Source organism: Mesoplodon densirostris, chromosome 15 (genome assembly GCF_025265405.1).
Source record: "Mesoplodon densirostris isolate mMesDen1 chromosome 15, mMesDen1 primary haplotype, whole genome shotgun sequence".
Classification (NCBI taxonomy): domain Eukaryota; kingdom Metazoa; phylum Chordata; class Mammalia; order Artiodactyla; family Ziphiidae; genus Mesoplodon; species Mesoplodon densirostris.
Genome location: NC_082675.1, coordinates 9,560,505 through 9,574,527, shown reverse-complemented (window position 1 = coordinate 9,574,527; position 14,023 = coordinate 9,560,505). Strand labels below are relative to the sequence as shown.

At 37.1% G+C, this 14,023-nt stretch overlaps 1 protein-coding gene across 8 annotated transcripts in view; it reads left to right on the top strand.

The window, feature by feature from the left end:
- Positions 1-14,023, top strand: part of ATXN2 (ataxin 2) — a 137,601-nt gene that overhangs the window by 111,246 nt on the left and 12,332 nt on the right. For 6 of the 8 annotated variants that reach the window (XM_060118306.1, XM_060118309.1, XM_060118304.1 and 3 more), the window contains exons 19-23: positions 3,210-3,394; positions 3,722-3,854; positions 7,436-7,489; positions 12,405-12,550; positions 13,388-13,615. In XM_060118306.1, coding sequence (XP_059974289.1) covers positions 3,210-3,394; positions 3,722-3,854; positions 7,436-7,489; positions 12,405-12,550; positions 13,388-13,615 — 746 coding nt within the window. The remainder of the gene's footprint in view (positions 1-3,209; positions 3,395-3,721; positions 3,855-7,435; positions 7,490-12,404; positions 12,551-13,387; positions 13,616-14,023) is intronic. The other 2 variants (XM_060118308.1, XM_060118307.1) reach the window with 1 other exon arrangement.

Sequence of the window (14,023 nt, the reverse complement as noted above, 5' to 3'; positions counted from 1 at the left end):
AGATTTATTCTTTCATTCAGGATTGCAAAATGGCATTCTCATTCTGTCATCTCTTTTTCAATTATTAGCTGGACTATTTCTATAAAGAAAAACTTTACCTTGTCAGACTATTTGGTTACCATGAGGTACAGTTTGTGAAAGAAAGGCAGCTAAACTGCCCATCATTTCAAGGCAGTTCTCAAAATAATGAGTTGGTTTCCTATTATCCCTAAAGGTTGACCAGTGAGGGTTTGTTGTTGTTGTTCTATTAGTATGAACTCCTGGGTTTTAATATTCAGTTTGCCAGTTGGCATTTTCATTAGAACTACATTAAATTTATAAATACATAATTTAGAAATTAACTTAGAGGAGAATTGCTATCTTTATATTGTCTTCCTATCCATGAACAAATGATGCCTTACTGCTTGTTTAAATCTGCTTCTCTACCTTCAGTAGTTGTTTTGTTTGTTTTATTTGTTTTTATTTTTGGCTGTGTTGGGTCTTCATTGCAGTGCACAGGCTTTTCATTGTTGTGGCTTCTCTTGTTGTGGAGCACAGGCTCTAGGCACATGGGCTTCAGTAGTTGTGGCACATGGGCTCAGTAGTTGTGGCGCACGGGCTTACTTGCTCCGCGGCATGTGGGATCTTCCCGGGCCAGGGCTTGAACCCGGGTTCCCTGCATTGGCAAGCGGATTCTTAACCACTGCACCACCAGGGAAGCCTCTTCAGTAGTATTTTTAAGTTTCTCTTAAAGGTTTTATGTGTTTCTTCAGTTTTTGCCTTAGGTATTTTCTTTTTTTATTGTTAATGTAAAGTGGGTTCATCTTTTCCATTGCATCTTCTATGTCTATGAAGGCTATTTGCCGTCTTTATGTTAATCTTATATCCTGCTGATTTACTCTTCAAATAACATGGAAAATTAAGGACTTGCTTCTGAAATGCAGCCATAGATCATATAAGGCATATCTTTCCTTCATGATAGTAGTGCCTTTTTTCACAAAACCACCTCTTTGTCTTCTTGGTGCGTAATGCCGTGTTATCATTTTTGCGTCCTGTGAGAAAAATTTAGTTGTGTTTGAAAATATGCTGAAGTCAATATGCTGAAGTCAGGAACATTTTGGGACAGATATTCTTTGTGTGTGGGGTTAGACTGGGTGGGGTCTGTGCATTATAGGATGTTTATTAGCATCCCTGGCCTCTGCCCATTAGATGCTAGTAGTATCCTCCCCTTCTCTAATTGTGACAACCAAAAATGTCTCCAGATGTTGCCAAATGCCCCTTGAAAGGCAAAATTGCTTCCAGTTGAAAATCATTGACGTAAGGAAACGGCTGAAGTATGGCCAGTCTAAACTGTGGTTTAAGATTAAGGTAGATTCAGTTTGGGTGGGTGGGGGGTTATACAACCATAAAACCAGATATATCTCTGTGTATTATATCTTTTAAGATTTTGTTCAAGCATTGTTTGTTTTGTTTTTTGTTCTTTTAATTTTTAGTTTTTGGCTGTGTTGTGTCTTCGTTGCTGCGTGCAGGCTTCTTATTGTGGTGGCTTCTCTTTTGCGGAGTATGGGCTCTAGGTGTGCAGGCTTCAGTAGCTGCAGCACATGGGTTCAGTAGTTGTGGCTCGTGGCCCCTAGAGCACAGGCTCAGTAGTTGTGGCGCACAGGCTTAGTTGCTCCGCGGCATGTGGGAATCTTCCTGGACCAGGGCTCGAACCTGTGTCCCCTGCATTGGCAGGTGAATTCTTAACTACTGAGCCCCCAGGGAAGTCCCAAGCATTGTTTTTATAACTAGAATTTTTTATTTTTAAAAATCAGTAAATTTGACTGGCTTTTTGAAAAAAAATTTTAATATGTGAGGGTTGTAAAGTATGAAAAGAGATAGTGATAGTGAGTAAGTTAAGCTTATTTAGCTTAAATTAGACAAACTTTCATGTGATAAAAATGATATTTGAGTTTGGGGTGGCTTTTCTTTACTAGAAGGGTGTACTTTTTCAATATGTGGGAATCTCAAGATTAAATTCAGAACAATATTACCTAATTGGTTTTCTCTGTTTTCAAGTTTGCTTTTCTGACTAGATAACACAGTGTATAACTAGCTCTCCTAAGTATCAGCAACAGTCATTAAATTTTTAGCAAAAAATTTCAAATATTAAAAAAAAGACAAATTCTGTGTCTACATTAGCAGTTACCTGTGTAGCCAGTTTTGATGATTTTGTGAACATATGAAGTTACACATTCTTTGTAGCTTGCTGTAAGCAGTGGTTCACAACTTCTTCCCTCAAGTGGCTTGGTTAACATAGCACCATAAACCCATCACAGACAACAGTCAGTGCTGTAATAAACATGTGAGGAAAAGGTACACAGAGCATGCAGCTAGCTGTTTTGTGGGGGACTGGGAAAGACGATACAGGGGAGATGACAGTTGAGCTAAATTGTTAACTAGAGCTTTTTTTTTTTTTTTTTTTTTTAATTTATTTTTTGGCTGTGATGGGTCCTCGTTTCTTTGCGAGGGCTTTCTCTAGTTGTGGCAAGCGGGGGCCACTCTTCATCGCGGTGCGCGGGCCTCACACTGTCGCGGCCTCTCTTTTAACTAGAGCTTTAATGGAGGAGATTATAGGCAGAAATTTGTGTGGAGTAATAAAAGACAAAAAGTAATGTTTTAAAAGAGCTATTGCAATTTTTAAAAAGCGCTACATGGTAGCGTGTGATGCTATGTTTGAGAAAGCAAGAGTTCAGTGGTAGGAAATTTAGAAAGATGGAGTTAAGTGTTGGGTCTGTTTTGGCTTTTTTGTTGTACTTTTGTTTTCCTTTGAATAAAATCCAGTGCCCTTCTCTAGCAATGGCATAATTCAGTGTCTCAAACAGGGTGTATATGAGAAGTATGAGGGAAATGTTGTTTCCTAGTGCTGTAAGTCTTGTAATTACAGGGACTTGATGAAGTCTGGGGGTCGTCACAGAGTATCTCTCTGAGAATGTTGCTTTCAAGCTGACACTTGATGGACAAGTAAAAATTTTCCAACCTGGCAGTAGGGGATTGGGGTTTGAGGCTGAGGAATAGCATATATGATAGGAAAACAGCCCATAGTGGCTGAAGGGGGATGAGTGTGGTATAACATGGCATCGGAGAGGTAGGCTTTGACCCAATCATGCAGAGCCTTATGGACCATGTTCGTGTATTTTATGCTAATAAGGAGCTGCTGTGTTCTAATATTATGTCGTTTTTTCCTGCAGTACCAAATATGCCCCAACAACGGCAAGACCAACATCATCAGAGTACCATGATGCACCCAGCCTCAGCAGCAGGCCCACCAATTGTGGCCACCCCACCAGCTTATTCCACACAATATGTTGCCTATAGTCCCCAGCAGTTTCCAAATCAGCCTCTTGTTCAGCATGTGCCACATTATCAGTCTCAGGTAAGCCTGATATGACCTAATAACTCTTAACTGTTGTTCCATTGAAATAACTTTTAGTATGGTAAAGGGGTTTTTCCTTTATATTTTGTGCTATATGTTAACGGTGGGGTAGGCAGCTAAGGATTTGGGGGCCATTTTTAACCTCATAGCAAGTTGCTGATCAGTATAAGTGTTTCAAAGGCTAAATCCTTTCTAGCCAAGAAAGGATTTAGAATTTTAGGAGTTGTTTCTGGAAACCTGGAAACCATGGAGTTAAGACATAACTAAAATCTACTTGACTATATCTGGTACTTTAATGTTTTTTCTTTATTTTTTGTTTGAATACAGCATCCTCATGTCTATAGTCCTGTAATACAGGGTAATGCTAGAATGATGGCACCACCAACACATGCCCAGCCTGGTTTAGTATCTTCTTCAGCAACTCAGTACGGGGCTCATGAGCAGACGCATGCGATGTATGGTAGGAAGCACTTTCTTTGTCTTTTTCAATGTGTGTGACTATTCCTACTGTGTTTTTAAGCTCTGAAAAGATGCTCTGTTTAAGAATAACTCTGCCTTTTATGACATTGAGGGTCAAGAATCTAAAGAAAAGATGAATCCATTTCTCTCTCCGACCTGCTCTATAAGTCTTGGCAAATCATTTCTACTTTGAAATTTCTCTCTGTTCCATTGTCTCTGTTTAACTAAAATGTAATAATGTGTGTAAAAGCATCTTTTGTGGAGAGAAAGGTATCTTTCTCCTCTTCCTCATCAGTAACATCATTTGGTATACCCTTCCTAAGGCATGCAAGAAAGTTTTACCGTAATGAAAGCAAGAAAACATTCTGCTTCACTCCTTACTCTGGGGGTCACTGACATTGCATATTTTATTGCTATTTGTTACAATGCTACTATGTTTCTGCATCATGCTGTATTTCAAGTGGTCGGAATTGTGTAATATTAGATCTGCTTTTGACAGATTCATACTTTAAATGAGTATACAGTGATAAAATGAAAATGAAAAGTATTCTATATAAAATTAAACGATATATCTGAGTAATAAGCAAAATTACCATCTTAGTTTTGTGGCCGGAGAACTTTGTGCAAGTCAACTTTGCAACTGTCCAAAGTAATAAAATAATATTGTTTTCAATGTTAGAATTTAAAATAAGATTTCCGCTTATATTTTGTAATATAGAATTAATGGGTCATCCCATATTATATTTTTCAAAATGCACCTTTAATTAGTACCAGTTTATTAAGATCTAAATTTTGTTTTGAACTTTTCTGAGAACTCGTGTACTGTCATTCAGATTTTCCCATTGGCATTTCAGTTTTTTGGAGAGGGAGAGAAATTTAAGTTTATTCATACAATTGAAAAGTGAACCACTGTGAAAAGGAAATTAATATTACATGTAACTACATGGACATTTCATTTTTTAAACCTCTAAACTTTTTGAGTGACTAATAAGAATATAAAGGCTTTCATTTTTTTTAACTTTAGATAAGAGTTTATAACATTTTGTAGGTTTATAGGAATAGGACTCAGGCAGCAACAATCATTCTTGTCACCTGGAACCCACTGCTAATGTTTTCTTTCTGGAGGCATGCTCCTTTACCACTGGTTCGCAAATGATAGGAATTTTACATGATTAAAGGCTTTTTTTTTTTAATAAAATACTTGTCAGATCTTAATTTTCCACACTTAAAATTTTCTCTTGTTGATTGTGCTCTTTAAATTAAAATGATGTGATTGCTCCATTTTGAAAAACATTTCTTTCAAGAAGCCCATCTATAATTTAATTGAAACATTGACATACTGATTTGGCTTATGATTTTGATTGTGATCGCCTATCATTGGCTTGTCTTTAGTTGTCTTAACCAGGACTAAGTATGTGTGAAAAGGCACCACTGATTTATCACACTAATTTTTATGCAATTTGTATACATTTCAATAATTTTCCAGTTTGCTAAAGTCTTAGGTGACACAGTTTATTATGATTGTTTATTATACATATTATACATTTCTGAATACATCTTGACATAACAAGTGGAAAAAACATTTCTTTCTTCCCATTTTCTGGGATACTCCCCTTGGAATAAGATCTGAAACTTGAGCTAAAATTTCCATTGCTTTTAGAGAATAGCTATTTGTGTGCCTACACCTTTGAGACATTGTAGTAATACTGTGATGTCAAGCAGACTCTTTCTCCTCAATGTATATTCATTCACTCACTACCAACATCTGACTTTGTCTGTCGATTGGATGTTCATTGGTTTGAAACAGCCAGTACAGTAAATACTGTATTTGAGGCACTAATGGTTTTTAGAACTACCTTCCCAGAATATTTCCATTTGAAAAGCAGTTGATCTTAGACCCTGAAGTCCATTCAAGTGTGGGTAAATAGTAAATATTGCAAAGAAACAAAATACTAGACCTAATGCCCAGTGAAATCTGGAATGAATTAGTCATCAAAGCTAGTTCTTTGATACCAGGAGAAAGTTGCTCAACCAAATCTGAATTACTCTCCTGCAGTTTACACAGATTGTATTATATTTCATTGATGTGTGTTGATGAGGGCAGCTAGGGGCAAAGCTGTAGATTTGGTATGATTGTTGCTGGTTCTGTTTTAGATACTTCATACCCTAAAGAGAATACTGGGAAATGAATTGGTTTGTTCTTTACCACAATAAGCCATAATTTATTTCAGTTATTTTAGATCTTCCAAATCCAGTTATGCTGAATATAGGCAAATTTTAAATACGTTATTTTAAACTATAAGACAAAACTTGCATAGAAATGCTAATTTTATATTCATTTCCCTTGAACAGTTTATATTTTATATTCCGAAAGGAACCAAATATTTTGAGTATGAATTATATTTATTCTTAAGCTACATCCTATCTAGGTTTTTTTAAACTTTTAATGCAAACAAAAGAATATGCACCCAGATGTTAATGACAATTGTGTGTCACCTTTTTGTCATTCATTGTTATGGTCATAGCAAAAGCCTTTGTGAATAGAAATGACTACAAAATGAAAGGCTGGTTATTGTTTTTAAATTTTTTGGTGTATTTAATATAAATATGCTAACAGATCACTGAACATTTAAATTATTAGGAGATACATTCTAAGAATTGTTGACCTTGTACTCTTTCTAGATATCTTAGGAAGGACTTTGATCACAAACTTCATCTCTTTGACCTTAACTTTAACTTCACTTTCATCATTGCCTCTGCCCTCTTCCTCCTAATAAGTTACTCTTTGTTTCCTTAACATCTAGTCTTATAATTCATCTCATTTGGTTTCATTCGTCTAACTTTGTTTTCCCTTTTAGAAACAGTAATAATGAAATTTTCTCTACTCAGAAAGAGTTAAATCCAGAATCCTTTTTTTGGTTTATTTTTGGTAGTTTAATGCAAATAAATTCGAAAATACAGTAGGCAAAAAGATTTAAAGTGCACCTATTAATCTTCTCCCTTACAATCACCGGTTAACATTTTGGTGCATATCCTTCCAAGTGTACTCAGACACACACACGCACACACCTTTATGTAGACGGTTTAATAAGAAATGATATCATACCCTTGTTTAATATTATGGTTTCTGAATTTTTGTATCCGTTACCAGATGCCTAGTTAACACCTTACAGAATAAGGTGTAAAGTGACATTTCTATTAATGATTTGCAAAATTGGATTAGTCTTTTAAATTAAACTTGGTAAATATTATTTTGTTTTGGTACATTATTTATATCAAGGTTGTTCAGTGGAATGCAATGTTGGTCTTCTTATTAGATAATAACTTTATTCCTTTCATTTAAGTAAGTGAGCATGTGGTACTTGACAACCCAATACAGAAGAAAAGTGTCTTTCGCTTCAGCCCTATTTATCTTACTTAATTTTGTAGTGATGTTTAAAGTGCTCGTCATCTCTTGTAAAGTAAGAAAAATGAGTTACGCGTGAATACAAAAAGAAATTACTAAATATGTCAACCTTTCCAGAAAATTAGGAAAATGCACACCTTAAAAGGCTAATTAACCTTTCTATTTCCCAAATTCAGCATGTCCCAAATTACCATACAACAAGGAGACAAGCCCTTCTTTCTACTTTGCCAGTGAGTTGGGTTTTTTATACTAATTTTAATTGAACAGTAAAACACTTTTTAAAGAATACATGTTAAGGGAGTAGACTTGTTGAGCAATCTTTTCCTTGTGCCAGACAAAATCATTAAAAAATATATATATATATATGAAAATAATTCAGTTTTTAAAAAGGAAATATAACCCAGCTTAAGAAAGCTGGAGTTAATTTAAAAATTGAGTTGTTTCAGAAATTAATTTTTGCATACCAAGCAAACATGTGACTGTTTTGGAAATGCCTAATACTCTCCTTGTTCAGAGAAACTTTTCCTGAACAGCCGTTTTTAAAACAAAGCAAAGCAAGCCACAAGCTTAAAACATTAGTTTTTTTTTTAGTATCCTGGTAAGAAAAAATTTATCCTTTCAAGGATTTTTAATTGAATAGGGTTGAAATACTAGGGGAGGAACGTTTCTGTATTTTCAGTCTGCATGACTACAGGTTTATGATATTCAGGTAGCAGACACCTCAATGGATGTCTTGAGTTTAAGCAGGAAAGCATGACCTAGCATCTACCAGAGATTGTCTTTGGCAACACCAGCCCCCTCTCACCACCAGTGGAAAGGTAAATGATTGCTCCTAAATGGAGGAAGTCTGAGCAGGGATTGCTTTTGGAAATGAACTCGTAAGGTTTGTTTTCTCTATTTGTAGGGAAATTTTTAAATAAGGCTTATTCATGGGCTTTTGGTATTTGAATGGGAAAGTCACTAACTTGCAGAATCCTTTAGAAATGTATGACAGTATATGTCGCTTTATGTGAAATACTATATTCTAGGGGATATTAAGGATTAAAATTTTGCTAGAGACTAAATTTTAAATTACTGTAGAATGACTGAATGTCTGAATATACTAGATGCCAAATTTTAAAAAGCATTTAGAAAACATTTTGACTTAAATTTTCATTAATTGTGCCTTGACTTGGTATCCAAAAATAAGTGCATACATATTATTTATTTGGTGCTAGGAAATGTTAACAAATTTAATCCTTTAATAGATGCTCTTTAAAAAGGAGTCTTGCTGTATATATAACTGTTAAAGGGAAACTATGTATGTGGTATAGTATATAAAAGACACTGTCAGTAATTCTATTATGTACTCAGTTTGAGGTCTCAAATGTAGTTATCCTCACCATCTTACTGTCTCTGTTAGTAGTTTTGGAGTCAGTTTCCTGGTAAGTAGCTAAAAGGTCCTTAATCATCACACCTTAGCATTAACTGCCTTAGCACAACTTTCCCTAAAAGAGAGTATCAGTACTTTTAAAAGAAACTAACAGTGGGGCTGCTATTTGTAACTTAATTTGCTGTTTCATACCCCACCCCCACCCCCTTCTAAGCATTTTGTCCTGGTTTGTTTGGTCTAGTTGCCTTTTATTCCCCTTTTAAAGAGTTTTCAACTTTCCTGTACTTCCTTTTTTCTGAATTTAACATCAGATTTTAAAGTTGGGAGATTTTGTTTTGTTTCATTTTTAAAGTTTTGCCGTGCCGGTGTTCTCTCATGTCTTGTGCATCCAAGGTCAAAAATGACAAAACCTAGTTATTAAATTAGGTTTAATTTAATAACTTCTATATTAAATTAAATGCACATCTCTATGGACTGCATTGGCTTCAGTAAGATCATGGCTTAGGAAATGATTTTTGGATTGTGGTTAGTGTTTTGAGGATTTGACAAATCACATAATTAGAGTTTTAAACATTTATATCGAGGAACACAGTGAGCGGGAAACTTCTGGACTGGGTCTGGCCCCAAAAATAGTTATTTCTTTGATTAGCTTAAACTAATCCAGGTTTCATGAAGGCAACTTAGGTTTTATAAATAGAAGTTTAACTGATGGATAGCTAAATCAGAATTTTGAAGAAAAATCACTTTATTTTTAACCTCTCTGGAATCTTTAGCTAATGAGCATGTATAATAAAAGCAGTTAAATGATAGGCTTAGCTCAGGAAAGCCCAGAATTTACTGCCTTTCACGCTCCACTTCTCCCTTTCCCTAATTCTCTTAGATTTTTCCCCTCATTTACTCTATCTTGGTTCCTTCCTCTTACCTCTCTCTCCCCCCTCCCCTCTTTTAGCCTTCCCCCCTGCCCCCCAGCCTTTTAATTTCCCTCTTATCCTACTTGTCTTTGTCTCCTTCTTAACTGGCCTTTCAAGGAACCAAAGTATATTTTTGTTGTTTTTACTATTAAAGTGTATAAGTTCCACATTTTCCCTAATTAGCTACTCAGTTTTCATATTTGAAGGGGGAAAAGAATTCCTGGGTAAGGTACTTGCTTAGCAAACATCTTTAAGCAAGATGATGAACAAAGGAAGATATTTCTAATCAAACATTCTCACATTTTATTTGTAGCCTATGATGTATGTTTAAATCTGCTTAATTTTTCTTATAATGCATTGCAGTTTATTGGTGTTTAGATAGGGAAAGGATTTTTTTTTAAACAAAAGCCTATGTAAGGTGCATTCAGCTTGGATTACTTGAAGTATTTATGCTATGAATGCAAATGACATATAGATTAGAATACTCTATCCTTATAACCTTTCAGTATTGGTAAACTATCACAGAAATGACTTTTTTAAATGCATAGTAAAAAAATACTTCCATCTTTAATTCTCTCCAAATAATTTCAAGATTTTAACATTTTTCTAATTGATGAATAAATTATGAGACTTCATGGGTGTAATTATTCTCTTTGTGATGGCCATGCTTTTTTATGTATGAATATTAATAAAATAGCACCCAGCTAGAGTTGATTATTGTTACTTTTTATTTCCTTAATACTTTGCTTAAAAGGTAATTAAAAATGAAATTTAAAACTTTTTGGTACAAAAGTTTCTTGAATAAATAAGTTTAAATAAATAGAAACTCTGAGATTCTGTACTCTATGAAACCTCATAAATAGAATTTGTATTCGGGAATTGCTTTCCCCCAGACAGATTAGAATTGTTACAAATGAAACATTTAAGAAATAGTAGGGAGGATTTTAATGCAAGTGGTTTGAAAATAAGGGAGCATGAATGACCCTAGATATCATTATTCAATAAAACTTTCTGTGATGAAGGAAATGTGCTACAAATAATGATGTCCAGTCAGTAGCCACTAGCTACATGTAGCTGTTCTAATCATTTAAAAATAAATTTGAAAAATAAGTGTAAGATTTTTACAAGAACAAGGGTTAAAAATTTATCTCAAGTCTTTTAGACTAAGTCAGTGCCCAGATAGTTTTGGGGGTCAGAAGCTTAACTTAATAAATATGATGGTGAAGAATGGCCTTTTAATAAGCCAATGAATTAGAAAAACGACAATGACTACTTTCATAGATTCATGGGACTGTGAAACTCAAGAAAGCTGTTAGCACATTATTTTTCCCATGTCCCAGAAAACTGTCACTGACTTCTTGAAAAAACCCAAAGAATACGTTGCCAGTTTTCCTTGTTGATATGTTCCAGTGTATGTTAACTGTTATAGCTAGGGGATTTTCCCAGCGTATAAACAAAAGTGCTTTGTTTAATCTGGGAGTTAACTTAGTATAGATGCCCACTGTGGTGTTGGCAGTGGATGCACAGGTGATCCTAGCACTGCTCTTTCCCTCACCCTTCTCTCTTTAAAGGATACATATACAGTTGAGGAGATGATGACCAGTTGGCCTGGAATGTTGGTCCTTAGCCCTACAATGTCAGGCATTATAGAATTGTTTCACGTGCCTAACCCTCTGCATAACATTTACATTGGACTCATCCAGAGTCATCTATGCTGGTAACTCAGCAGCTGGCCTATTAGACTGCTGTTGTTAGGGTACCTGATCCCAAAGTAGTGCTTGCTTCTCCCCATCAGTCCCCCTATATGTAACACCATATGAAGAATGTGAAGAACTATTCTGGAATTGACACATTGACTTCCAAGAGGAGATACATCTTGAGAATATTGTCCTCAGCTCATTGCCACATCATGGTTAGATTTTTATCAGTGTGCTGTCAGTAGTCACTGGAAGCAATGAACCCATCTTGTGCTTTTGATTCTCAAGTTGCTGTTTGGGGATGACATGAACAAATGAATTTATACCTCATCTCCCTGTTTTGTGCCAAGGTATGGTCTGTGCTGAGATTCACAAAGAATTGGCTTTGGGTTCTTAGCTTTAATGAACACACTTTTACTTAAACTAGCTCATCGTATTTCCTTTGAGGTTACTCTAGCTAGTAAAATTCTTTTTAAAGGCTAGAATACTTTGAAGGGAATTCGTTTTTCTACATAGTTTAGGTAATCCCATTTACTAGATTTTATAAAGCAAAGATGAGAGATCTTGAGCAGGGAGGCCTAGAGAATGAACTGAGTGGCAGGGTGGCTTCTGTGATCAGCTGAGAGAGATTGTGGTCATTTGGCCCTGAAGATAGAGCCCTGACCTTGCCACACACGTTATCCAGCCCCTTACTACAGCCCTGATATAGTCTGTGCCCACGGGACACTGCATCAGGTCCAGGGCAGTAGCATGGTGAGGTTAGCCAGATGATGGCCTTGAGCTAAATGTGTGTGTGTGAGAGAGAGAGAGAGACAGAGAGACAGAGACAGATCGCAGAGGGGGGATTGTTTGAATTGTTTCTGTCTACGCCTTTAAGTTGCCTTTTCAGGAAACCTAGTGACTGTTTTAGAAGTAAATTTAATTAGATTTTGATATAATGTGTACAGCTGTGTTATATGAATAAAATGCTAGTCTGACTGTTAAGCAGTAACTCCCCGTTTATTTTTTTAAGAAGTGGGTGGTTTAAATGGAGTCAAATACAGAGATTGGTTAGGCATTGAGCATCAAGAAGCCTGTGGATGAGCTGAAAGTTGATGAGGCATAGAGGGGCGATTAAGAGCATGACACCTGTCAATTATACACATTTCTTTTCCTTTCACTTTAGTTTCCACTGGCTCCCTTGCTCAGCAGTATGCGCACCCTAATGCTGCCTTGCACCCTCATACTCCACATCCTCAGCCTTCAGCTACCCCCACTGGACAGCAGCAAAGCCAACATGGTGGAAGCCATCCTGCACCCAGTCCTGTTCAGGTAAGGAGGAACTGAGAGGCCTTCACCAGAATTGCTTCATCGTTCTGTTCATTGAGTGTTTTCTTCAGTGCCAGGCAAGATGCTAGGTACCACGTGATCAAAACACCGAGCAGCCCTGCCTCATGGAGCCAGTGTACAGCTCTGCAGGCTGTGCCCCCAGGTTTAAATCACCTTAAGGTACATATTGAGAATAAGGTGATGGGGTAAGTTCTGGAAACTTAACCAATATTGAAAAATCTAACATAAAGTAAGGAATTGGCTTGGGACTTTTTAAAAATCTCATTTCTAATGTTTACCTGATGAGGGTGTTTGTTGTTTTTGTTTTTGTCTTTTTTCTATTAGCTTCTTTAATCATGTTTGTTAAGAAGGCACTTAAGGAGCTCTTTTTTTTTTTTTTTTTGCGGTACACGGGCCTCTCACTGCTGTGGCCTCTCCCGTTCCGCGGCATGTGGGGTCCTTCCAGACCGGGGAACGAACCCGCGTCCCCTGCATTGGCAGGTGGACTCTCAACCACTGCGCCACCAGGGAAGCCCTTAAGGAGCTCTTTGACATCTGTCAGGCCCCTGGAGCAGTAGTCCTGTTTTACCACTGCTGGTTGAGGGCTTGTAGGCTGAGAATCAGGCTTGCAGCCCAGACAGGAATGTTTGTGAACAGGAGGCACCCCCACCCCAGCCCTGCTCCTACTCCCTGTATATTCTCTGGTACCTGCCATTGCCCCTCATCTTAGATAGGCCCAGAGGGAGCCTGTTGTCATATGCAAAACTCAGCTTTGTGTGTGACCCTTAAACTGCTCTTCCTTAAAGAAGATATTCTCAATTCTTTCCTGTTACTTTGCAGCACCATCAGCACCAGGCCGCCCAGGCTCTCCACCTGGCCAGTCCGCAGCAGCAGTCAGCCATTTACCATGCGGGGCTCGCACCAACCCCACCTTCCATGACACCTGCCTCCAATACACAGTCGCCACAAAACAGTTTTCCAACAGCACAACAGACCGTCTTTACGATTCATCCTTCTCATGTTCAGCCGGCTTATACCAATCCACCCCACATGGCCCATGTACCTCAGGTAAACCCGCTTTAGCCAACTTTCTGTGAAGACCAAGTAGGAAATGAAGGTTGTCAGATAAGCAGCAAAGAGCCAGCTGCTCTTCAAGCCAGGAACCCCTGTGTGTGATGCCATTTGCTTGTCTCCTTTTTTCCACTCAAATACATGTGATCTGGCCCTAAATGAATGTTTGTGTGGTTTTGTAATGGGATCAGTGAAGTTGCTGATTGGTCAGTCTTTTAACGTTTCCCAACTGAGACCTTAAAAATATCTTTGACTCTGGAAGGCAACCTAATTCTTTCCTTGCTGTATCTGCTTTGCTATGTTTATATAGCTTCATTGCTATATATACATATACATACATATATTCCCCCCACACACACGAGTCTGGTAAGGAGGATGGGATTTCACAAATTCTCAACTCTGAGG